At 47.6% G+C, this 26,770-nt stretch overlaps 1 protein-coding gene across 1 annotated transcript in view; it reads right to left on the bottom strand.

Annotated features, from left to right (window-relative positions):
* LOC115132406 (integrin alpha-5-like) overlaps positions 1-26,770 on the bottom strand; it is an 89,903-nt gene that overhangs the window by 12,989 nt on the left and 50,144 nt on the right. Inside the window, exons 16-27 of the mRNA XM_029665020.2 lie at positions 26,198-26,253; positions 25,615-25,772; positions 23,248-23,385; positions 20,352-20,419; positions 13,989-14,139; positions 13,551-13,643; positions 12,055-12,134; positions 11,789-11,869; positions 11,520-11,625; positions 8,854-9,012; positions 4,414-4,521; positions 1,147-1,260 (exon numbers count right to left, since the gene is read on the bottom strand). Of these exons, the coding sequence (XP_029520880.1) occupies positions 1,147-1,260; positions 4,414-4,521; positions 8,854-9,012; positions 11,520-11,625; positions 11,789-11,869; positions 12,055-12,134; positions 13,551-13,643; positions 13,989-14,139; positions 20,352-20,419; positions 23,248-23,385; positions 25,615-25,772; positions 26,198-26,253 (1,312 nt within the window). The remainder of the gene's footprint in view (positions 1-1,146; positions 1,261-4,413; positions 4,522-8,853; positions 9,013-11,519; positions 11,626-11,788; positions 11,870-12,054; positions 12,135-13,550; positions 13,644-13,988; positions 14,140-20,351; positions 20,420-23,247; positions 23,386-25,614; positions 25,773-26,197; positions 26,254-26,770) is intronic.

Here is a 26,770-nt window from a genome sequence, read left to right as displayed (position 1 = left end):
ATATTTATGTTGTATTTATTTTTAATCCCAGGCCCCCTTCCACACAGGAGGCATTTTGCCTTTGGTAGGCTGTCATTGTAAATAAGAATTTGTTCTTAACTGACTTGCCTAGTTAAATAAATAAAACATCCATATGGAGGACTAGGGAGAGCCAATATGGCCGACCAGTGGCTTCAAAGTCTCTCAATGGCCAATACATAGTATCGGCAACCCAGGGTTTATTATACGCCATTGGTGGGGACAGGCATGCTTTGGCAGGCAAGCTGCTGGAGGGCGAGCAGGCTACTATTCTACAAGCTAAAAAAGTTTGAGGGTTTATCTACTGTTCCCTCGTTAGATTTTAACGCATCTCGCTCTGGCTAACAGTTGTTGATCATAGGCAACTGTCTGAGGGAGAGAGAGACTACCTGTTCATGGTTGTTTGATCAATAAGAGTTCCTAAATGTCAGAGGACTCCCGTGGTAATTTGCAGAAATCCATTCAGGTGGCTTTTGGCAAATGCTTCCTGTTCTAAAGTAGCGCTGTTGCTACTACCTGTAAATACATAATCCAGTACAAAGTGAATGATGGCAGGCCCGTGTGGAAAATGGCTTATTTGCATATAGGCCAACTGTAGCTCTGATTGGCTATGGCGCACCGGTCTGTGTAGAGTCCCGTCCTGAGGTGTGTTCAATTCCCTTGTAAGTTTGCTATGTTGCAAAACGGTTTGTACTGAAAGGCACGTTTCCCAAAAACGTTATTGTACGTTCTTGAACAGACTGAGGTTCGATTGTTGGGTGTGGCTTGAAGCAATGAGTGACGTTTTTAAAGGGCAGTGGCCACGCTGACAGAGTTTCCCAACCCACAACCTCCCCGTTTTTCAACTGGCCATTCAGAACAGCACCGTTTCCATTCAATTGTACATTCCAGAACGTAAAAACGTACTGAACACAACCCTGTTGCTAAAACGTTGCCAGTTCCACTTTCTGAACGCAACCCTGTTGCTAAAACATTGCCAGTTCCACTTTAAAGGTGTGTTGTGGAGCAATTGTGTGTGTAGGTCCTAGATCATCTGTATAGTTTTCTTCGGCCCAGCAACTCAGACAAGTGATGTGTGTTTGACTATGCAGAGTGGTTGGTTTGATCTCCAGTCCACACATACTGTACCTCGATGAAGGTCTCAGCCCAGATGCGGGAGCGCAATTTGAGAATGGCGCTGGTCCCCTTCTCCAGAAGACCCACGTCACACTGCAGTGTCCAGCACTCCACGTTAGAGCAGGACTAGATAGGGCAAGGGAGAAAGAGGAGGAAAGAGAGGGAGCGTATTAATGCTAAACAGATAACATAAGATTTGACATGATTTGAGATATGCCATGCTCAATCTATTATTGCTGTCCTCACCAAGAAAAACCAAACAGCTACAAAACAAAGGTAATTTGTCATTCTATCAGGCATAATTTAACAATTGTTAGCTAAATGCATGATTTAAAAACTGGTGCAGAGGTCAGTAGAGGGAGGAGGTGGATAGTAGGCTTGGGCGGTATACTGGGGTATCTTGAAATGCAGAGTGTATGATTTTCAATACCCCAAAAAGTAAAATAAGTAAAGGCAACGTTAACTCTGCAGGCCATACTGCAGGCCAAACAAATATAACAAAGAGCTCAATGTTATGATCCCCATCCAGGGCTGCTTCCAATTAGAAAGAGATTGAGGGAATGTCATGAAACAGAAAATGCAGCACGCAGTCGACGCTCACCGCCATCCAACATTATTGCCCAACCACTGAAACCAGCCCACTTTTTAGAATACACAATCTTAATGAAATCCTCATCATGGGAGCTGGGCGCCTTCGTTGTAAACCTCCAAAAACTGACTTTTAGTGCTTTCGTGGTAGACAGGACCCACCCCCCCCCCCGGGCCTGGGGGAAGCTGAGGGAGCCTGGTGGGCCTGGGGTCTGGGGGAGGCTGAGGGAGCCTGGTGGGCCTGGGGTCTGGGGGAGGCTGAGAGAGTCTGGTGGGCCTGGGGTCTGGGGGAGGCTGAAGGAGCCTGGTGGGCCTGGGGTCTAGGGGAGGCTGAGGGAGCCTGGTGGGTCTGGAGGAGGCTGAGGGGGCCTGGTGGGCCTGGGGTCTGGGGGAGGCTGAGGGAGCCTGGTGGGTCTGGGGAGGCTGAGGGAGCCTGGTGGGTCTGGGGAGGCTGAGGGAGCCTGGTGGGCCTGGGGCCTGGGGGAGGCTGAGGGAGCCTGGTGGGTCTGGGGGAGCCTGGTGGACCTGGGGTCTGGGGAGGCTGAGGGAGCCTGGTGGGCCTGGGGCCTGGGGGAGGCTGAGGGAGCCTGGTGGGCCTGGGGTCTGGGGAGGCTGAGGGAGCCTGGTGGGCCTGGGGTCTGGGGAGGCTGAGGGAGCCTGGTGGACCTGGGGTCTGGGGGAGGCTGAGGGAGCCTGGTGGGTCTGGGGGAGCCTGGTGGACCTGGGGTCTGGGGGAGGCTGAGGGAGCCTGGTGTGCCTGGGGCCTGGGGGAGGCTGAGGGAGCCTGGTGGGCCTGGGGTCTGGGGGAGGCTGAGGGAGCCTGGTGGGCCTGGGGTCTGGGGGAGGCTGAGGGAGCCTGGTGGGCCTGGGGTCTAAGGGAGGCTGAGGGAGCCTGGTGGGTCTGGGGAGGCTGAGGGAGCCTGGTGGGCCTGGGGAAATGGTCCATATGGATATGGTCCAGTGCCAAAGATGCTGCAGCCATTAGTCCCCCTATCCTCCCTAGTGGAGCGGCCTAGGTCAAGGGCAGGAGATGGGGGCTGGAAGGATAGCTGCTGTTCCCACAATGAGTAGAATAGCAGCGACTGGCTATATAATGCAGGTGTGTGTGGTTGTGTTGAAGTGTACAATGACAGCCACTGTGTGATATGAATGTAAATAATAATTACACCTTCATTTTTCTGGATTGTACCAATAGCAGTTTAGAGACCAAGCTCAGCTGACAGTGTGTCTATTTACAGGTCTTCTAGGACGAGGCCAGCCATACAGCAAGGTCTCCCTCATTTATCAGACAACCTACTGAAACCAGATTCAATCAAGGGGCTGAACAAAACTAACACACTTTGTATTTCTATTCAAAGACCTTTTCAACAAAGACGTCTGTCCTTCGTTCCAAGTTAGCATGACAACTAAAGCGCTAAGAGTGAAACAAAGAATGGAAGACTTTCTAGAAACGTGTCATCGGGCAGGCTTGATAAACGAGGGGTCGGAAAGAGCAACAGATGGGGGGACAAAGACCTCTTTCAGTGCTGCAGGTAGTGACAGACAGAGGGAGAGGGAAAACAGAGGGAGAGATAGCTGGTACTGCAACTGGTTGGATCAAATCAAAATCAAATATTTTTTGACACATGCGCTGAATACAACAGGTACAACCTTACAGTAAAATGCTTACTTACAAGCCCTTAACCAACAATGCAGTTTAAAAAATAAGTTTTAAGTAAAAAATAGATGAGTAAAAAATAAATAAATAAATAACAAATAATTAAAGAGCAGTAGTAAAATAACAACAGTGAGGCTATATCAGTTGGGCCAGTGTGTGCCAGGGCAGGGTGCCTGCACTAACAACACCACGGTCTGTCAACTAATACCATGACCAAACCGGACGCGTGAGTCCCAACGTGCGCAAATTGATTTTGTCCTCCCACCACAAACGTGATCACGACACACAGGTTGAAACACAAAACTATCAAAACCAATTATATTAATTTGGGGACAGGTCGGACTTGCACCGCGTTCAGCGCCACAAATAGAACTGACTTCTATTTTAGCGCTAGGCAACGCAGACACTTGTTGGCGCGAGCAAGCAGTGTGGGGGCAATGATTGAATAACATGTATGTGTACATTTATTTTGCAATGCTCGCACACGCGACGCGAGCGGTGTGGTCAGCATGTAACCAGATCATCATGCCCAGGTAGTTCCCCTAGTTCCACAGATCCCCCTACTCTCATGCCCTTACTGCCCAAGCTCCACCCCGTCTCCCTGCAGCCCTTTAATGTTAATCCCCAAAGCGGGGAGCACCACCACCCCACGCCCTCTGACCCCTCACCCTTAATTACATCATACCTCATTAGCCAATCCCAGGGGGTTTATCTAAGAGCAGGACCAGGCCAGAGCCACCGTCCCAGATTAACAACATGCCATGGCTCCAAGTGAATCAGAGGAACATAGAAGGTTCAACTCTCCAGCTCAGATCTATATCCAAAGAAATGCCCCTGGTCTCTACCATCTACTTGTGCTGTTAATTTGAACTATTTGACAACAGGAAACAGTCCTTAACAATCAGAGGTTAAAAACAAGCCCTGCTTATCACTCTAAAAGCCTGTTGAATTAGGGTCATTGCCCTAATAACTCATTTCAGCATTCGCATTCTCCATCGCTCTGTCCATCAGTCTGGCATTGTGTAGGACCTCACCAGGTTAGTGTGCTCTGCCAGCTGGTCTCTCTGGACTTCTCTCCTCTCGATGTGGTGATCCTGACCAGGCACAAGTAGGGGCGGCTGCTCTGTGGAAGTCTGCTGGAGCTGAGGAGACACAGAGGGAAAGAAGATTCTGACCCATTAGGTCAACACATTACGGACACTGACCTCACCCATGAGAGAAGAGTACACCACCCATTAGGTCAATGCATTACAGACACTGACCTCACCCATGACCGAAGAGTACACCACCCATTAGGTCAATACATTACAGACACTGACCTCACCCATGAGAGAAGAGTACACCACCCATTAGGTCAACACATTACGGACACTGGCCTCACCCATGAGAGAAGAGTACACCACCCATTAGGTCAATGCATTACAGACACTGACCTCACCCATGACCGAAGAGTACACCACCCATTAGGTCAATACATTACAGACACTGACCTCACCCATGAGAGAAGAGTACACCACCCATTAGGTCAATGCATTACAGACACTGACCTCACCCATGACCGAAGAGTACACCACCCATTAGGTCAATACATTACAGACACTGACCTCACCCATGACAGAAGAGTACACCACCCATTAGGTCAATGCATTACAGACACTGACCTCACCCATGACCGAAGAGTACACCACCCATTAGGTCAATGCATTACAGACACTGACCTCACCCATGACCGAAGAGTACACCACCCATTAGGTCAACACATTACGGACACTGACCTCACCCATGAGAGAAGAGTACACCACCCATTAGGTCAATGCATTACAGACACTGACCTCACCCATGACCGAAGAGTACACCACCCATTAGGTCAATACATTACAGACACTGACCTCACCCATGACAGAAGAGTACACCACCCATTAGGTCAATGCATTACAGACACTGACCTCACCCATGACCGAAGAGTACACCACCCATTAGGTCAATACATTACAGACACTGACCTCACCCATGACAGAAGAGTACACCACCCATTAGGTCAATGCATTACAGACACTGACCTCACCCATGAGAGAAGAGTACACCACCCATTAGGTCAATGCATTATAGACACTGACCTCACCCATGACCGAAGAGTACACCACCCATTAGGTCAATACATTACAGACACTGACCTCACCCATGACCGAAGAGTACACCACCCATTAGGTCAATACATTACAGACACTGACCTCACCCATGACAGAAGAGTACACCACCCATTAGGTCAATGCATTACAGACACTGACCTCGCCCATGAGAGAAGAGTACACCACCCATTAGGTCAATGCATTACAGACACTGACCTCACCCATGACCGAAGAGTACACTACCCATTAGGTCAATACATTACAGACACTGACCTCACCCATGAGAGAAGAGGACACCACCCATTAGGTCGATACATTACAGACACTGACCTCACCCATGAGAGAAGAGGACACCACCCATTAGGTCAATACATTACAGACACTGACCTCACCCATGACAGAAGAGTACACCACCCATTAGGTCAATGCATTACAGACACTGACCTCACCCATGACAGAAGAGTACACCACCCATTAGGTCAATACATTACAGACACTGACCTCACCCATGACCGAAGATTACACCACCCATTAGGTCAATACATTACATACACTGACCTCACCCATGCCAGAAGAGTACACCACCCATTAGGTCAATGCATTACAGACACTGACCTCACCTATGACAGAAGAGTACACCACCCATTAGGTCAATACATTACATACACTGACCTCACCCATGACAGAAGAGTACACCACCCATTAGGTCAATGCATTACAGACACTGACCTCACCTATGACAGAAGAGTACACCACCCATTAGGTCAATGCATTACAGACACTGACCTCACCCATGAGAGAAGAGTACACCACCCATTAGGTCAATACATGACAGACACTGACCTCACCCATGACAGAAGAGGACACCACCCATTAGGTCAATACATTACAGACACTGACCTCACCCATGACAGAAGAGTACACCACCTATTAGGTCAATGCATTACAGACACTGACCTCACCCATGACAGAAGAGTACACCACCCATTAGGTCAATACATTACAGACACTGACCTCACCCATGAGAGAAGAGGACACCACCCATTAGGTCAATACATTACAGACACTGACCTCACCCATGACAGAAGAGTACACCACCCATTAGGTCAATGCATTACAGACACTGACCTCACCCATGACCGAAGAGTACACCACCCATTAGGTCAATGCATTACAGACACTGACCTCACCCATGACAGAAGAGTACACCACCCATTAGGTCAATGCATTACAGACACTGACCTCACCCATGACCGAAGAGTACACCACCCATTAGGTCAATGCATTACAGACACTGACCTCACCCATGACAGAAGAGTACACCACCCATTAGGTCAATACATTACAGACACTGACCTCACCCATGAGTACACCAATTAGGTCAATACATTACAGACATGACCCATGGACCCATGAAGAGTACACCACCCATTAGGTCAATGCATTACAGACACTGACCTCACCCACCCATGAGAGAAGAGTACACCACCCATTAGGTCAATGCATTACAGAATGCATTACAGACACTGACCTCACCCATGACCGAAGAGTACACCACCCATTAGGTCAATGCATTACAGACACTGACCTCACCCATGACAGAAGAGTACACCACCCATTAGGTCAATGCATTACAGACACTGACCTCACCCATGAGAGAAGAGTACACCACCCATTAGGTCAATATAAGTACTGACGTTAGTGACCCATCCTTATCCTCATCATTAATCTAGTGCATGTTGGGTCTCATCCTCATCATTAATCTACTGCATGTGGGTCTCATCCTCATCATTAATCTAGTGCATGTTGGGTCTCATCCTCATCATTAATCTAGTGCATGTGGGGTCTTATCCTCATCATTAATCTAGTGCATGTGGGGTCTCATCCTCATCATTAATCTAGTGCATGTGGGGTCTTATCCTCATCATTAATCTAGTGCATGTGGGTCTCATCCTCATCATTAATCTAGTGCATGTGGGGTCTCATCCTCATCATTAATCTAGTGCATGTGGGGTCTCATCCTCATCATTAATCTAGTGCATGTGGGGTGCATCTTATCCTCATCATTAATCTAGTGCATGTGGGTCTCATCCTCATCATTAATCTAGTGCATGTGGGGTCTTATCCTCATCATTAATCTAGTGCATGTGGGTCTCATCCTCATCATTAATCTAGTGCATGTGGGGTCTTATCCTCATCATTAATCTAGTGCATGTGGGGTCTCATCCTCATCATTAATCTAGTGCATGTGGGGTCTTATCCTCATCATTAATCTAGTGCATGTGGGGTCTTATCCTCATCATTAATCTAGTGCATGTGGGGTCTCATCCTCATCATTAATCTAGTGCATGTGGGGTCTCATCCTAATCATTAATCTAGTGCATGTGGGGTTTTATCCTCATCATTAATCTAGTGCATGTGGGGTCTCATCCTCATCATTAATCTAGTGCATGTGGGGTCTCATCCTCATCATTAATCTAGTGCATGTGGGGTCTTATCCTCATCATTAATCTAGTGCATGTGGGGTCTTATCCTCATCATTAATCTAGTGCATGTGGGGTCTCATCCTCATCATTAATCTAGTGCATGTGGGGTCTTATCCTCATCATTAATCTAGTGCATGTGGGGTCTCATCCTCATCATTAATCTAGTGCATGTGCGGTCTTATCCACATGGCTTTGTACAGATCACTGCTAAATGGACAACCACGTCGGGCCCATCTCAGCATCTGTTTTAGAAGTTCTAGACACAAACAAGCGACTACACCAGTCATGCGCCCATGTGAACCCTGAGTTCCCTTTCTGCTGGGTTTTAGCCAAACATTAAATGGAGAAGATGAGTGAGTATCGGTACAGAAGTGGTTCATCAAGCTGTACTGGGCTGAGGGAAGACCAGAGAGATCAAAGTGACCGTAAGGCTGGTGTCCTGGGTGGGGCTGGTTAGGCTGGGAGGGAGTTGGGTGTGGAGAGCTGAGACTGTTAATCACACACTGAATTATAACCTTTGGGATATCTTCACAGTGCCTGTCTCTCTGAAGTGTTCTAGACTCAGAGATGAGCCTCATGTGACCCTGAGAAGTGTGTGTGTGTGTGTGTGTGTGTGTGTGTGTGTGTGTGTGTGTGTGTGTGTGTGTGTGTGTGTGTGTGTGTGTGTGTGTGTGTGTGCGTGCGTGCGTGCGTGCGTGCGTGCGTGCGTGCGTGCGTGCGTGCGTGCGTGCGTGCGTGCGTGCGTGTGAGTGAATATGTTGACCGTGAGAGAAAATTTGTTTGAGACCTGCTCCACCTTTACAAAAGTGTTACATTCCTTGTCATACATCCAAAGACATGCCAGTAATTGACTGCTCACCTTGAGCTGCAGGTAGTTGATGGAGTGGTTGGTGGTGCAGTTGAGGGGTCCCTCAGTAGACATCTCCAGGGGGTAGAGGAGACCCTGGCCCTGAACACTGAGAGGACAGCTGAGCTGCAGCACTGTGTGGCTGATCCCACTGGGACCTTTGTTCACCAGCTGACAGGGACAGGGGAGAGAACGAGGAGGAAGAGAGAAAGTAAGTAGAATATTACAAGAATATAATCCCCCACCTAGTCTTTCTTCTCAAAAAATGAATCTGTTCAGGCTGACCCAGACCTCCAGGAAATGGAATGTTGATGTGATGTCATCTAAACTTGAGCACTGTTTTTCTTCCTGTTCTGAGAAAGGTTGTCCGGTGTGATGTCTGACAACATGAGTCTAGGTTGTCCTTACAAATTGAGTTAGACTTGTAATGATGTAAGGCTCAAAACAAACCCCTGTGCGTCCTGGAATGTCTTTATTTCTTCTTCTTTCTCTTTCACAACATTCACAAGGCCGCAGGGGTTACCAGAATGTGCACTGCGAGCATGAGCTGACCAACTGGCAAGTGTCTTCACTGACATTTTCAACCTCTCCCTGTCCGAGTCTGTAATACAAACCTGTTGTAAGCAGACCACCATAGTGCCTGTGCCCAAGAACACTAAGGCAACTACTGACCCGTAGCACTCACGTCTGTAGCCATGAAGTGCTTTGAAAGGCTGGTCATGGCTCACAACACCATTATCCCCAAAATCCTAGATCCACTCCAATTTACATACCGTCCCAACAGATCCACAGATGATGCAATCTCTATTGCACTCCACACTGCCCTTTCCCACCTTGACAAAAGAACACCTATGTGAGAATGCTATTCATTGACTACAGCTCAGCGTTCAACACCATAGTGCACTCTAGTCTCATCAATAAGCTAAGGACCCTGGGACTAAACACCTCCCTCTGCAACTGGATCCTGGACTTCCTGACGGGCCGCCCCCAAGTGGTACAGGTTGGTAACAACACATCCGCCACGCTGTTCCTTAACACAGGGGCCCCTCAGGGGTGCGTGCTCAGTCCCCTCCTGTACTCCCTGTTCACTCATGACTGCATGGCCAGGCACAACTCCAACACCATCATTAAGTTTGCCAATGACACAACAGTGGTAGGCTTGATCACCGACAACGACGAGACAGCCTATAGGGAGGAGGTCAGAGACCTGGCCATGTGGTGCCAGGGCAACAACCTCTCCCTCAACGTGATCAAGACAAAGGAGATGAGTGTGGACTACAGGAAAAAGAGGACCGAGCACACCCCCATTCTCATCGACGGGCTGTAGTGGAGCAGGTTGAGAACTTCAAGTTCCTTGGTGTCCACATCACCAACAAACTAACATGGTCCAAGCACACCAAGACAGTCGTGAAGAGGCCAGGACAAAACCTATTCCCCCTCAGGAGACTGAAAAGACTTGGCATTGGTCCTTAGATCGTCAAAAGATTCTACAGCTGCACCATGGCGGATGTGTTGTTACCAACCTCTGACTGGTTGCATCACCACCTCGTATGGCAACTGCTCGGCCTCCGACAGCAAGGCACTACAGAGGGTAGTGTGAACGACCCAGTACATCACTGGGGCCAAGCTTCCTGCCATCCAGGACCTTTATACTAGGCGGTGTCAGAGGAAGGCCCTAAAAATTGTCAAAGACTCCAGCCACCCTAGTCGGACTGTTCTCTCTGCTACCGCACGGCAAACGGTACCTGAACGCCAAGTCTAGGTCCAAGAGGCTTCTAAACATCTTCTACCCCAATCCATAAGACTCCTCAACACCTAATCAAATGGCTACCCAGACTATTTGCATAGTCTCCCCCCCACCCCTCTTTTACACAGCTGCTACTCTCTGTTGTTGTCATCTATGCATAGTCGCTTTAATAATCCTACCTAGATATACATACCACCTCAACTAACTGGTGCCCCCGCACATTGACTCTTGTACAGGTACCCCCTGTATATAGTCTCGCTATTGTTGTTTTACTGCTGCTCTTTAATTACTTTTATTGTTACTTTTTTATTTTCTTACTTTTATTTAGTTACTTTTATTTCTTATTCTTATCTGTATTTTTTGAAACTGCATTGTTGGTTAGGGGCTCGTAAGTAAGCATTTCACTGTAAGGTGAATGTGACTAATACAATTTCATTTGAAGTAGTGTCCATCTGGTGTGCTTCTCTGCTTCCCCAGGAAGTAGTGTCGGTCTGGTGTGCTTTTCTGCTTCCCCAGGAAGTAGTGTCCGTCTGGTGTGCTTCTCAGCTTCTCCAGGAAGTAGTGTCCGTCTGGTGTGCTTCTCAGCTTCTCCAGGAAGTAGTGTCTGTCTGGTGTGCTTCTCAGCTTCTCCAGGAAGTAGTGTCTGTCTGGTGTGCTTCTACACAAAGGCCACTGTCTGGGAAGTACTACCTGCTACTACAGACCTGCTAAAGGTCAGTGTCTTCTGTATAGAACCCTGTGCTACATCCCGATGACTCTGCCTGTCCAGACGGCTAGCAGCTAGCCTCCTGGAGGGCCTCTGGCTGCTTACATTGAAAAAAGAGAATGTCCATGATGCACTTCCCTTTTTCTATGCATTGAATGTTCCATTGGATCTTCCCACCATAATCCTAATCCTAACCTGCCCGACCCCAACCCTCTGGCTCCTTACTTCATAGACGTGTTGGATTACAGGCCCAATGTCCTGCTCCTCCTGGGGGGTCTTGGAGACCTTCCAGTTGAGGGGAGGGAAGAAGACCTTGTCTGGCCGGGAGACACTTCAAAAAGAGAGAGAGCAGAGAGAAGGAGATAGCAGCGAGAGAGTGAGTGACTGTGTGTATGTGTTTGGGGGGTTAAAGAATAGCACTTCTATGGAGTTCCAAAAGGTTTTCTAACACTGACAGAGTTTCTTCCAACCGCCAGACTTCCCTCTGAACTCACCCCTGTAAAATAACATTGGCCTGGACAACCACCTCCAGTTTGTAGGGCACCACCTCACTGTGGGAATTATTCTCATTTTTACTGTGGAAAGAGGGAGAGAGAGAGGGTGGTGAAGTACAGAATACACACACCTATCAGCAACTGTCTGGTAAGAGCGCCTTGGAAAGTTTAGCCTTCAATTATTTTGTCAATGACACAAACACATGTCCAGTTATAGTCCCAGTTCAAACATATGCTTAGAGAGGAGAGGTAACTGTGAGTCATACCTGCGGATCTGCAGCTCAAACTGAACCGTCTTGCGTGTGTCCTTCAGTCGTGGCACAGTGAAACGCAGGCCTGCCCACAGCTGCAGATGAGAAGCAACGTGGTCAAGGACTACAGCCCCAACATGATGTAACTGTTTGGTTAATATTTTTTACACATACAGTACAGAGACAGTGAGCAGACTACAGCAAATCCTGGGGGGGGGGGGCAGTTCCCACCAGGCTAACTGGCCTTGCCTCTCGTCTTCTCTCCTCCCAATTCTGTTCTGTTCAGAGGTCAATCAATCAGTACTCTCTGCCTATCTGCCTGTCTGTCTGGGTGGTATACAGCTGTAATACACCTGGGCCTGCAGGTCTGGGAGTTCCTGGTTACAGCATTCTGTTCTGCTGCCCTTCTCTCTATTGGAATGTCATGCCACTTTTATTTTCCATCCAAACCACACGCACATACAGCACAGTAATTGCAATCAGGAGACCAGCAAGGTTAAAGCTTTTACTATTTAACTGTGTGTGTGTGTGTGTGTGTGTGTGTGTGTGTGTGTGTGTGTGTGTGTGTGTGTGTGTGTGTGTGTGTGTGTGTGTGTGCAATGAAAATACTGCTCATAAAAATGCTGGTTTCTCCCTGGCTCAATGAATATATTAATCCATATCATCTGTCTGTATATATGCAATTATGAATTATCACTAATCCACTCCAGGGACAAACTAGCCTAGGTATAATCAGCACACACAATGAGTATTACAATGGCAGGATCTATATATACACTATGTATTTGTTGCATACTAAAGTTTTTCAACTTTAGTTTACACTTGAAATAAAACCATTTTATCAGAAAAACCTCTCCACCAACGTCCACTTTACAGTCTTCCTCTGGAGTCAGACACACTACAAACCCACAGCAACAACCTGCCCACGGCCAGCAGGTCATTAGGAGGGAACCTCTGCTCAGCAGGGAAGTAGACCAGCTTCCTGCTAACCGGACAGGGACTTCCTCTCTGAATACTGATGTAACATGACAAAGTCTTTCCTGTCCAATTCTCTACCAACCCCTCGATAGCACAACACAATCCCTTCCTTCACACAAGAGAAAAAAGTGATTCTCTGCATAGCTCCGATGACTGTTTTCCCCCCTAAACAAATCTCAGAGGGCTAGCGCACTATTCCACTGGTCATCACAACTCATCAGAACCAATGAAGGATATTGCTTATGAGTAGGGCCAGGACCATGTGACATAATCAGGAAAACCTGGTCGCCCTATTCATAATCAATGCGCTTCAGAAAGGTCTTGAGTAGGACCAGAGCGGGAGTTTCTTTTTAGGTCCATGTGACCTCATTCTGATTGAGACCAAGATGGCTGAAACATCAACAATGTTTTCACTTCAAGAGCCAGAACTGCTCCTGTTTTCCACCCATGTGACCTAACCAGAAAATACTCCTGGCCCTACTCATAAACAACACTTTCAGAAAGGGCGAGCAGAACCTAGATCCTTGACTTACGCTGGTGCCAGACTTCATGGGATTGCCCAGGTCACAGCTGAGGTAGCGGGTCTGGTTCTCAGCCTCGTAGCTACAGGTCAGCTGGGTCAGACTCTGGGTGAGAAAGAAGAGAAAATATTTTGAAATTAGAACACAATAGATAAGAAAGATATTTATAATCTATAGACTCATTTTATGATTTCATCCTTATGTAAATAGGCTGCTCTCAATTAGCTCAAATCTATTTTGCAAGATGACATGTTAAAGATGGCAGCAGTCAGCAACATTATAAAACGTTTCATAACTCAAGAACATTTGGTTCCACTTAAAGTTTTCATAACTTCCATAACAGTCCTCCCAATAAATCTATCATTGTAAGTCTTATAAGCCAATAGACTGGGAGCCTCCATATCTAATAGAAATGCTGGGGTGAGCTGAATGTTTAGTATTTGCTCTCACCTCGTTATTGCGAGCTATACCGCTGTAGTCTGATTCAGGAGGTAACACCACATACAGTTCAGCCTCATAGGCCCCACCTTCACCCTCGTTCCGCGCGTTGAAAGTCAAGGTCAGCAAGTTGTCGTCACCTAGGTACACTTCCTTCCTGTCCCTGATGGACCAACAAAACCAGAAATGGATTACTAATAGGGTCAGAGGTCAGGTCAAGAGGTGTCGGGTCTCTGAGGGTAAATAAGCACAGAGAGGTGGGAGAGAGAACTGTTAAAGCTTTGTGTACAGTTCAGATAGTAGTTGGCAATAGCAGTCTGGCCACTAACATGTTTTGTTGCTACAGCCTGATACTTTGTGCTTTCTCTTCCTCTTCCCTGTTCAGGCTTTCTGCTCTACATATCAGGCTGATTTAGAGCCGGGATTCAGAACGGGACACAGCCCAAAGCACATAGATTCATCTCAGGAAATTCCCTCCCCCTTCCCCTGACCCCCTTCCCTCCCCCTGCATCCCCCTCACACAAAACGTTTCCAATGTAGCAGTAAAGTCATACATGCGATAGAGCACAGACTAGGACTTTAAAACATCTCCCCCTTCCCCTCGATCTCTCCCTCCAGCTCTCTCCCTCTCTGAACACAATGAGAAAGGAAAACCATACAAGGGCCACACAGACGCTTCTAATTACAGCTGAACTCATAAAACCAGGCAGAGAGGAAGCAACATGGACCATATTTCAAACACTGATCTTCTGCCGGCCAGTCAGTCAGCCAGCCTAGTCCTACAGCCAGTCTAGTCAGCCTCCTACAGTCAGACAGCCTAGTCAGCCTCCTACAGCCAGCCAGCCTAGTCAGCCTCCTACAGTCAAACAGCCTAGTCAGCCTCCTACAGTCAGACAGCCTAGTCAGCCTCCTACAGCCAGCCAGCCTCCTACAGCCAGCCAGCCTAGTCAGCCTCCTACAGTCAGCCAGCCTAGTCAGCCTCCTACAGCCAGCCAGCCTCCTACAGCCAGCCAGCCTCCTACAGTCAGCCAGCCTAGTCAGCCTCCTACAGTCAGCCAGCCTAGTCAGCCTGGTCAGCATCCTACAGTCAGACAGCCTAGTCAGCCTCCTACAGCCAGACAGCCTAGTTAGCCTCCTACAGCCAGACATCCTAGTCAGCCTCCTACAGCCAGACAGCCTAGTCAGCCTCCTACTGCCAGACAGCCTAGTCAGCCTCCTACATCCAGACAGCCTAGTCAGCCTCCTACATCCAGACAGCCTAGTCAGCCTCCTACAGCCAGACAGCCTAGTCAGCCTCCTACAGCCAGCCAGCCTACTACAGTCAGATAGCCTAGTCAGCCTCCTACAGTCAGATAGCCTAGTCAGCCTCCTATAGTCAGATAGCCTAGTCAGCCTCCTATAGTCAGATAGCCTAGTCAGCCTCCTACAGTCAGATAGCCTAGTCAGCCTCCTACAGTCAGATAGCCTAGTCAGCCTCCTACAGTCAGATAGCCTAGTCAGCCTCCTACAGTCAGATAGCCTAGTCAGCCTCCTACAGTCAGATAGCCTAGTCAGCCTCCTACAGTCAGATAGCCTAGTCAGCCTCCTACAGTCAGATAGCCTAGTCAGCCTCCTACAGTCAGATAGCCTAGTCAGCCTCCTACACAGTCAGATAGCCTAGTCAGCCTCCTACAGTCAGATAGCCTAGTCAGCCTCCTACAGTCAGATAGCCTAGTCAGCCTCCTACAGTCAGATAGCCTAGTCAGCCTCCTACAGTCAGACAGCCTAGTCAGCCTCCTACAGTCAGACAGCCTAGTCAGCCTCCTACAGCCAGACAGCCTAGTCAGCCTCCTACAGCCAGACAGGCTAGTCAGCCTCCTACAGCCAGACAGCCTAGTCAGCCTCCTACAGCCAGACAGGCTAGTCAGCCTCCTACAGCCAGACAGGCTAGTCAGCCTCCTACAGCCAGACAGCCTAGTCAGCCTCCTACAGCCAGACAGCCTAGTCAGCCTCCTACAGCCAGACAGGCTAGTCAGCCTCCTACAGCCAGACAACCTAGTCAGCCTCCTACAGCCAGACAACCTAGTCAGCCTCCTACAGCCAGACAACCTAGTCAGCCTCCTACAGCCAGACAGCCTAGTCAGCCTCCTACAGCCAGACAGCCTAGTCAGCCTCCTACAGCCAGACAGGCTAGTCAGCCTCCTACAGCCAGCCTAGTCAGCCTCCTACTCCGTGCTGCTGCTCCAGTTTCAACTGTTCTGCCTGCGGCTATGGAATCCTGACCTGTTCACCGGACGTGCTACCTGACCCAGACCTGCTGTTTTCAACTCTCTAGAGACAGCAGGAATGGTAGAGATACTCTTAATGATCGGCTCTGAAAAGCCAACTGACATTTACTCCTGAGGTGCTGACTTGCTGCACCCTCGACAACTACTGTGATTATTATTATTTGACCATGCTGGTCATTTATGAACATTTGAACATCTTGGCCATGTTCTGTTATAATCTCCACCCGGCACAGCCAGAAGAGGACTGGCCACCCCTCATAGCCTGGTTCCTGTCTAGGTTTCTTCCTAGGTTTCGGCCTTTCTAGGGAGTTTTTCCTAGCCACCGTGCTTCTACACCTGCATTGCTTGCTGTTTGGGGTTTTAGACTGGGTTTCTGTACAGCACTTTGAGATATCAGCTGATGTACGAAGGGCTATATAAATACATTTGATTTGATCCTATAGTCAGCCAGCCTAGTCAGACTCCTACAGCCAGCCTAGTCAGCCTCCTACAGCCAGCCTAGTCAGCCTCCTACAGCCAGCCTAGTCAGCCTCCTACAGCCAAACAGCCTCCTACAGCCAGCCAGCCAGCCTCCTACAGCCAGCCTCCTACAGCCAGCCAAGTTAGACTAAAACAGCCAGCCAGCCTAGTCAGACTCCAACAGCCAGGGACACTTCTTGAAAGTCCAATATCTTGAAAACTTGACTGCTGACATACAAAACAGTTTGGGACTGTATCAAGTGGACTAATGAAAAAAATTCCTAAATAGTTTGAGTGGATTTTCCCTTTAAAGAAAACAAAGGGCTAACATTGAAAGAACCCATAAAAAACAAAAACCTTTCCCCTTGTGGAACAGGTTGTGTGCCTTGGCAGGAAAACAGTAGAAATATCAACTACAGGAATGAAGGATATGTCTCGGATACATTGCTGGGAATTTCATAATTGACCCTTTGCCCCAAGCTACTATTATACAAAGTATTGAAATAAATGCAGCACTATCATCTAACTGCCAAAGACAGTTAATGCATTATGATTTTCCTCAACTGAACTCACTATCGCCCTGTAGCACTCACTTCTGTCATCATGAAGTGCCATGAGAGGCTAGTTAAGGATCATATCACCTCTACCTTACATGACACTCTAGACCCACTTCAATTTACTTACCGCCCCAATAGAACCGCAGACAATGCAATCGCCATTGGACTGCACACTGCCCTAACCCATCTGGACAAGAGGAATACCTATGTAAGAATGCTGTTCATTGACTATAGCTCAGCCTTCAACACCATAGTGGCCTCCAAGCTCATCATCAAACTCAGGGCTCTGGGTCTGAACCCCGCCCTATGCAACTTCCTGACAGGCCGCCCCCAGGTGGTGAAGGTAGGAAACAACACCTCCACTCTACTGATCCTCAACACAGGGGCCCCACAAGGGTGTGTGCTCAGCCCCCTCCTGTACTCCCTGTTCACCCATGACTGCGTGGCCATGCATGTCTCCAACTCAATCATCAAGTTTGCAGACGACACAACAGCAGTAGGCCTGATTACCAACAATGGGAGGAGGTGAGGGCCCTGGCGGACTGGTGCCAGGAAAATAACCTCTCCATCAACGTCAACAAAACGAAGGAACTGATCATGGACTTCAGGAAACAGCAGAGGGAGCATGCCCCTATCCACATTGACGGGACCGCAGTGGAGAAGGTGAAAAGCTTCAAGTTCCTCTGCGTACACATCACTGACGATCTGAAATGGTCCCCCCACACAGACAGTGTGGTGAAGAAGGCGCAACAGCACCTCTTCAACCTCAGGAGGCTGAAGAAATTTGGCTTGGCCCCTAAAACCCTCACAAACTTTTATAGATGCACAATTGAGAGCATCCTGTCGGGCTGTATCACCGCCTGGTACGGCAACTGCACTGCCACAACCGCAGGGCTCTCCAGTGGGTGGTGTCGTCTGCCCAACACAGGGCTCTCCAGTGGGTGGTGTCGTCTGCCCAACACAGGGCTCTCCAGTGGGTGGTGTCGTCTGCCCAACACAGGGCTCTCCAGTGGGTGGTGTCGTCTGCCCAACACAGGGCTCTCCAGTGGGTGGTGTCGTCTGCCCAACACAGGGCTCTCCAGTGGGTGGTGTCGTCTGCCCAACACAGGGCTCTCCAGTGGGTGGTGTCGTCTGCCCAACACAGGGCTCTCCAGTGGGTGGTGTCGTCTGCCCAACACAGGGCTCTCCAGTGGGTGGTGTCGTCTGCCCAACACAGGGCTCTCCAGTGGGTGGTGTCGTCTGCCCAACACAGGGCTCTCCAGTGGATGGTGTCATCTGCCCAACACAGGGCTCTCCAGTGGGTGGTGTCATCTGCCCAACACAGGGCTCTCCAGTGGGTGGTGTCGTCTGCCCAACACAGGGCTCTCCAGTGGATGGTGTCATCTGCCCAACACAGGGCTCTCCAGTGGGTGGTGTCATCTGCCCAACACAGGGCTCTCCAGTGGGTGGTGTCATCTGCCCAACACAGGGCTCTCCAGTGGGTGGTGTCATCTGCCCAACACAGGGCTCTCCAGTGGATGGTGTCATCTGCCCAACACAGGGCTCTCCAGTGGATGGTGTCATCTGCCCAACACATCACCGGAGGCACACTGCCTGCCCTCCAGGACACCTACATCACCTGATGTCACAGGACATCAACCACCCGAGCCACTGCCTGTTCACCCTGCTATCATCCAGAAGGCAAGGTCAGTACAGGTGCATCAAAGCTGGGACTGAGAGACTGAAAAACAGCTTCTATCTCAAGGCCATCAGACTGTTAAATAGCCATCACTAGCCGGCTATCACCTGCTTACTCAACCCTGCACCTTAGAGGCTGCTGCCTTATATACATAAACATGGAATCACTGGTCACTTTAATAGACAGTTGAATAATGTTTACATACTGCTTTACTCATTCATTTGTATATACTGTATTCTATTCTACTGTATTTTTTTCAATGCCACTCTGATATTGCTCATCCTAATATTTATATTTTTCTTAATTCCATTATTTTACTTTTATATTTGTATGTATTGTTGTGAATAGTTAGATATTACTGCACTGTTGGAGCTAGGAACACAAGCATTTCACTACACCTGCAATAACATCTGCTAAATATGTGTACGTGACCAATCAAATTTGATTACATTTTTATGAAAACTCATAATTACTTAAATGGACTTGTTTATGTGATAGAAGACCAATGACGAATTGAAAGCGCAAACAAATATAGAAATCAATATTGTCACGTCCTGACCTTAGTTCTTTTTTAGGTCTTTGTTTAAGTTTGGTCAGGGCCTGGGGTGGGCATTCTATGTTTTTGTTCTGTGTTTTGTATTTCTGCTTTTGGCCTGGTATGGTTCCCAATCAGAGGCAGCTGTCAATCGTTGTCTCTTGATTGAGAACCATACTTAGGCAGCCTGCTTTCCCACTATGATTGGTGGGTAGTTGTTTTCTGTCTTTGTATGTAGTTTACCAGACGGAACTGTTTTGTTTTGCTATTGATTAAAATTACGAACACTTACCACGCTGCATATTGGTCTGATCCTTCCTATTCCTCATCAGAAGAGGAAGACAACCGTTACAAAAATGATAGGTCAGAAAGAGAGCAAGAGAGGGGGGGGGGGGTCAAAATGCCCACAGATCAAAGTGTGTCGATACTCTGAATACTACTTCAAACGATTCGAGAGGGAGGCTGGTACTGGTTGGCACACCTACAACTCCCTCCCCAGTTACCATACGTTCCAACAAATCTGTTCCATCGCACCTGTCTTTTTCCCCCCCACCAGCTTGACAGCCAATCCCTGTCCCTGTAGACCAGCACTCCTTCCTGTTTTCAAAGCAAAGTAGTATCCTCTGCTAGTGGAGCATTGTAGGGCTATTAACAGACTGGCTAAACTAAACAAACGGGTGGAGTACGACACAGCTTTACTTACCCATCAGATCAAAACAACAACAAGGCCGACTCATCTGCATAGTGGGGTGAAGAGTTCACTCACTACAACCTGGCTCACAGTTGACCATACATAGCTATATTCTCCTGATCCAGTGGATGTCCTGAGCCGTGTATGGTCTAGGACTTATAGAGAAGGAAATGAAGGGACTAACTCACCCGTGCACCGCCAGCTTTAAGTCGGGAACACAGATGTTGTCTTCTCCACAGTCCAGCAGAATCTGGGCCTAAAGGAGGGAAGAAGATGAGACGAACACATTAAACGGTGACAGAGCTTATACATGATCACACAGTAGATCACCCCTTTAAAATTAACCCTACACTTCTTTCAATTAGAATTCACACAGAGAATTAGACACACTTTGCTTTGATGGTAAACATACAATAGAGTGACTGTAGCGGGACGGGACATGGAGGAATATATTCCAGTCCAACCCTCAACCGCCCACGAGTAGAGAGTCATCACTAAAGACCAGACACCTGTAATAATCCTGTTAACAGTCCTCTCTATAGACTGTATGACTGTGTGATGACACAAATAACACTAATTAAGCCCTGTGTCTGACTTCACTTCCATTTTGAGGGAAATGGCTCAATAAGAAGGCAGGAGAAGCTCAAGATCACATCTGACTGTGTGATCAAAACCCCTCTTTTAAACCCTCTCTCTGGCCTGGGACACAGAGGCACAATATTTGGAGGGAAACCCTCCAGCTCAGCAGTGACTACCATCCCCCAGTTTCACACCTCTGGTCCTGGCTACTACGTTGGGCCCTTCCAGAACACTCTCCCCTGGCTAGAGTCATATGACCTGGACAGCCAGTCACAGGCTGTACCTGGTGGGGATCTCAAACCGCCAACACAGTCTGTGCTTTAGTCTGTGACACAGCGGTGCAGAGACAGGTCAGAAGAACTCTGCACCACCTCAACTCATTTCTGTACCTTCTACATGGACAATCCTGCCTCTAGACATTCCCAAGCGGTATTAGTGCATCTTTGACAATAAAACCACTGTACACTATTCACCACAACTCGTCCAGTAGTCGATCCTCCTCCTTGTTTGCAGTGCGTGTCTGATTCGGCTCCAAACTTCAGCTTGCCTCTAGAAAAATGTTTGTGTTCTCGACAGCCGAAAAAACACTCACTTTAGGCCAGGGTGATCTTGAGGCCTAGACGCTACGGTAGAATGACCAGAAAGACATGAACTAAGCAGGAAAGGGTGCAATAACCACTGAACATGTGTGTGTGTAGCAGGCTTAGCGTAGGTAATGGTCTCCCTGTGTGATTCCATCACAGAGTGATGATCATGATGCTTTAGTTGACAATGAGGATAATAAATATAAGTTGAGCGAGATTAGAAAGAGCTCAGTGCCTCCCCTGTCATTACACAGCCAGGGGTTTGAATTAAGGGAAAGCAGGGTAACCATAGTAACCTCCAGCTCACTCTGCCCCCTCCCTCAGTGAGTGCTGCATGGCCCACAGTCGGAGAAAGAGTTACAGGTTCCTATCCTCGCTGAAGCTAAGAAATATCAACTGACAGTGCCTCGGCTTCACGGCAACATGTGGAGCACATTACAGAGAAACTCTGAAACTACACAGAGGCATCAGTGAGCTCTCACTCGGCAACCAGAGGGTGTGAGAACCGGGGTAAACCACAACTGCCAGCCCAGTACATACGATGCCATATAGTGAAATCCATAATAAAGCATGGTGCATGTGATTCAATCCAGACGGTAGTCAGTAATCACCCCCTACACGGTGTTACATTCACAATGGGTATCCATGATTAAAGAAATATGTCAGCAGCTTTACACTACTAACCCCCACATACATCATAGACACACATGGGTTATTCAAGCCCCACTCTGAAGTTCAGTTTCAGTACTACAACATCATTTTTAGAGTTGAGTATTTAGATGTAGTGTAAGTACAACACAGCAGATCTGATGAGGCCCCGGCAGCTTTGATACAACAAGGAGACACCAATGACAGGGCTCAGTCCTGCCCTGCTCAGAGGGAGAGAGGGAGAAATGCAGAGGGAGAGAGAGAGGCTGCGGTTACTGTGTCTGGCTGCGTGGAAAGTAATCCACGGAGACTCTGTGCCACAAAACGTTCAAAACCCAGACAGATCATTTCAAGTCATCAGTCTTAAGTTATTTTATTTTCTATTAAGTTGAGACTCAGGTCATCAAATTTGTTACTTGAGTCAGTGTCCACATTTGTGTCATATGGTCCAGCATGCCACAGCTGAAGGCAGGCAGCCCACACGTTGAGCCCTGCTCACGTCTTTCTCCCTCTCTTTGCCTGCCAGGAGAAAACTGGAAAAATTCAGACAAATCTACACCAGATGGCACATGGCCTGTGTGCTGCGAGCGAAGCACCGCATTGGCCCTACCCAGAATCTATTATCTATTATCTATATCTATTAACCCTGTGTGTCTGACTGTGCACCCCTCAGTCAGAACATGACTTACTGTATCAACCGTTACACCGCCTAGCTGGGCTGAAAGCTGCTATTCCTGGAGGGGCAGTCAAACTCTAACTCTCTCTCCACCATAGTGTGCACATGCCTCAAATTTCTTCTGTTGAAAACTGCTTTCCAGACCCTCTGGACCCCTTCCCAGCAGAGCGGTTTGGAAATCAACAAGGAGAGCAGCCTGAGTCGTTCCGAGGGTGTGTGTGGGGGAGAGGGAAGGAAGGGGGAGGTCTGGTCAAGGTGAAAACATTACCATCACCTCTGAGTGAGTGAATGGATTTCCAGCCACGTCTTCACTAAGTCTTGTTCATTAAAACATGTGCAGTGCTCCACCACCAGAGATACAGGGGCTGTTGACTCAGAGGAGTCCTCCAGGGTTGGAGTGCTGCGCTGGGGGTCAGACAGAAGGGCGGGAGGGTCTGCTGGAGGTCAGGAGTGCTGCGGGGGGTGATGGCTGGGGGTCAGTGGTGCTGTGGGGTTGTTGTGCTGGGGGTCAGTGGTGCTGGGGGTCAGCAGTGCTGTGGGGGTGCTAAGGGCTGGGGCGGTCATAGTTAGACAGGGGGGGGGGGTGTATTGAAGTACCTTCTGCTCGATGAGCTCGGTGGTCTTGTAGTTAAGGATGGGTCTGAGGCCGTGGGAGTCAAACGCTGCCTGAGGATCCAGACTGAAGTTGAGGGAGATGTAGATGGAGGAGAGCTTATCTCTGAACTCCTTGTCATCCTGCAGTCAAATAGAGAGACAGAGACAGAGGCAGATAGATAGACAGATAGATAGACAGAGAGACAGAGAGAGACAGAGAGAGAGCGATAGATAGACAGAGAGAGAGACACAGAGAGAGACAGAGCGAGACAGAGACAGATAGAGACAGATAGAGAGACAGAGAGAGACAGACAGAAACAGAGACATATACAGAGACAGATAGAGACATAGACACAGATAGAGAGACAGATAGAGACATAGAGACAGAGAGAGAGACAGATAGAGACAGAGAGAGAGCGATAGATAGAGAGAGAGATAGATAGAGAGAGAGATAGACAGAGAGAGTGAGACAGATAGAGAGACAGATAGAGAGCGATGGAGACAGATACAGAGACAGATAGAGAGACAGAGAGAAAGAGAAAGAGACAGATGGAGAGAGACAGAGAGATAGAGAGGGTTTATCAGAGTGAGTGAGTGAGTGAGTGAGTGAGTGAGTGAGTGAGTGAGTGAGTGAGTGAGTGAGTGAGTGAGTGAGTGAGTGAGTGAGTGAGTGAGTGAGTGAGTGAGTGAGTGAGTGAGTGAGTGAGTGAGCGAGCGAGCGAGTGAGTGTGTCTGTGTCCGTGGGGCCGAGACTTTATTTAAAACATTTTTTAAATCATTGTTATTATTATTTTGTATTTTTTGTGTGTTTTTTAGGGGTTAGATCAGCTTTAATATTGCAGATAGATTGTAGCTTCCATCAATGTAATTGTCCGCATCACTTCCAATCCCACATATATATTTTTGCAAATATATATGTATATACATATACATACATATAAATACATATTTTCTTTTCTTTTTATTTTCTTTATTACCCTCCAACCCTACCACCCCTCACCCAATTGGAGCAAACTAGTGAACAACAACGCTTAGGCCTGTATTTCCAGCTTATACATACTACATACATACTACACACATAGTACATATATTTTATGGACACAGTCTACTTTACAATAGTTTGATTTTGTTTGTTTTTAACTCTTGTCCTTCCTCTACCCTCAACCTCTCCCATATATTTCTGATGTCCATCCAGTTTGATTTCTATTTGCCATATATTTCAAACTGTGCTCTTTCCAAAATGTATATATATAGGTTTTGAGGACACAGTATGTTTTACATGAGTTATCTTGCTGTTATTAGTCCCAACCGTCAGCTCCATTCAACCCCTCCCATCTATCTCTTAACACCATCCATATTGGCTTTCTATCTGCCATATATTTTTCAATGGTGCATTAAATTCATTAAAAAGATGTTATCTTATTAACACCTTGTTCTAGCTAGCTATTTGTGTAGGTAGCTATCAAGTAAACACAATGATATATCTAGCTAGCTATTTGTGTAGGTAGCTATCAAGTAAACACAACTTTTTCTTCACAAAAGTTCTGAACCTTCCTATTCTCATAGTTTCTACAGATTGTAAATTGAAAATAAACATTGTTGCTAAAAGTATTATAATATTATTGATCGATTGACTGTGACTTTTCAGTTCGCCCAGTAGTGTTATCTGTGACCAAAAACAAGCTACATACGGACAGTACCAAAACAAGTGATCTAGTGATTCTGCCTCTTCGCAGCAAAAATCTACAGAGCTGGGAAGGTTGTCTCTCCCATATAAATTACATTATGTTGGTTGCAAGAATTCTGTATAATAATTTACATTGAAAAATTCTAAGTTTTGAATCTAGCATCGTTTTGCATATCAGTTCAAAAACCATGTTTATTTGTATTTTTTATTTAACCTTTATTTAACTAGGCAAGTCCGGTAAAAACACATTCTTATTTACAATGGCGGCCTACACCGGCCAAACCCGGACGACGCTGGGCCAATTGTGTGCGGCCCTAAGGGACTCCCAATCACGGCCGATTGTGATACAGCCTTGATTCGAACCAGGGGGTCTGTAGTGACACCTCAAGCACTGAGACGCAGTGTCTTAGACTGCTGCACCACACGGGAGCCCATGTGCCATGGAATCAGTACGTCAAAAATCTCTTCCCAACTATTTTGCAATCTATATGGCACGGCTGTCAATTATTTGGTCCTTAAATGAAACTGGTATACTTTTTTATTGATCACAATTTTCTTTAACCAATGATGGTCTTTAATGCCGGGCCGACAGACCAGTTCTTACCTTTTCCCTTCCACTTTCCTCTTCCATTTTTGTGGTAATGGTGCAATTACTTGGTTGTAATTTTGGGTAGAGCACTTACCCTCAGGTAGATCTTGGTCTCGTGACACACACGCTCTCCGCTCCGCACTCTCACACTCCTCTGAAGCATTGCCTGCTGGGAGTCTACAAACAGAGCCCTCTTCACCCCTCCCTTCTGCATGTGTTTCAGATGGTCCAACTGCACCTCTACCAGGAAGCCTGGAACGCACACACATACACACAACCATGAATGTGCTATTGTTTTACACACCATCACATTAAAACTAACTTGCATAATCTCAAGCGAATAGAGAATCCAGACTATGTAGTTTGTTTTACCATATGGCACCTAGCACAGTAACTATATGCATAGAGGGCTGATTAGTGGAATAATTGCTGGGGTTGTGTATGAACAAAGAGGAGCCTAGTGCTTTGATTTGAAATCATTAAAAGGATCAGAGCAGATATGGGGATTCTGGAAGCCTGACACTGCTCCTCACATCTTTGTCACAATACAATACAAAGCATCAGCAAAGTCATTCAACATACACGACGTTGTGTGCACATCTGATATTCGTGTGCAATTGAGAGTTTGTAATATGGTATTGTATGTCATCTGGACCAGATGTGGACAGTCGGCTCACCTAGGTTGTCTGGTAGGTACTTCCCATTGGCAGAGAGGCAGAAACTCAGGTTGACACTGTTTAGAACAGAGGAGAGACATAACAGAGACACGATAAGGGAAGCAAACAGCATACATGGAAACGCACAGACATCTCACTCATTCACTCTCTTCCTCCCATACTTGCTCTTCCTCTCAAATCCGCCTTCAGATATCTAACAAGACAAGCCAAGTGGTATAATGGGTAACACTGTATCATATGAAGGAATGGCTAGTCATATGGGTAATGTTAGGAAAGGCATCTCTATGGTGTAGCCAGCCAAGTTAATAACGTGGCGTGTCCCCCCCATCCTCAGCTCTCCAGCCTGGAATGGCTGAGTTAAAGAGGGTGAAATTGAACATCATCTCATGTATCCCCACAGACAGGACAGTCAGTCAGTGTCTGTATGTGTACGGGCTCAGAGCTCTCTCTCTCTCCCATGACATCAGTCACAGATTCCAACAGTCCGCAACGCAAACCCAAGCCCTTTACAACCAAACCCTCACTGACTGGAAAGAAAGAGCGAGGCGGCGATGGGGGAAAAAAGGGAGCGAA

Source organism: Oncorhynchus nerka, linkage group LG7, assembly GCF_034236695.1.
Source record: "Oncorhynchus nerka isolate Pitt River linkage group LG7, Oner_Uvic_2.0, whole genome shotgun sequence".
In the NCBI taxonomy this organism is placed as follows: domain Eukaryota; kingdom Metazoa; phylum Chordata; class Actinopteri; order Salmoniformes; family Salmonidae; genus Oncorhynchus; species Oncorhynchus nerka.
Note: the sequence above shows the minus strand (reverse complement) of the source record. Positions and strands in the feature narration are given on the sequence as shown.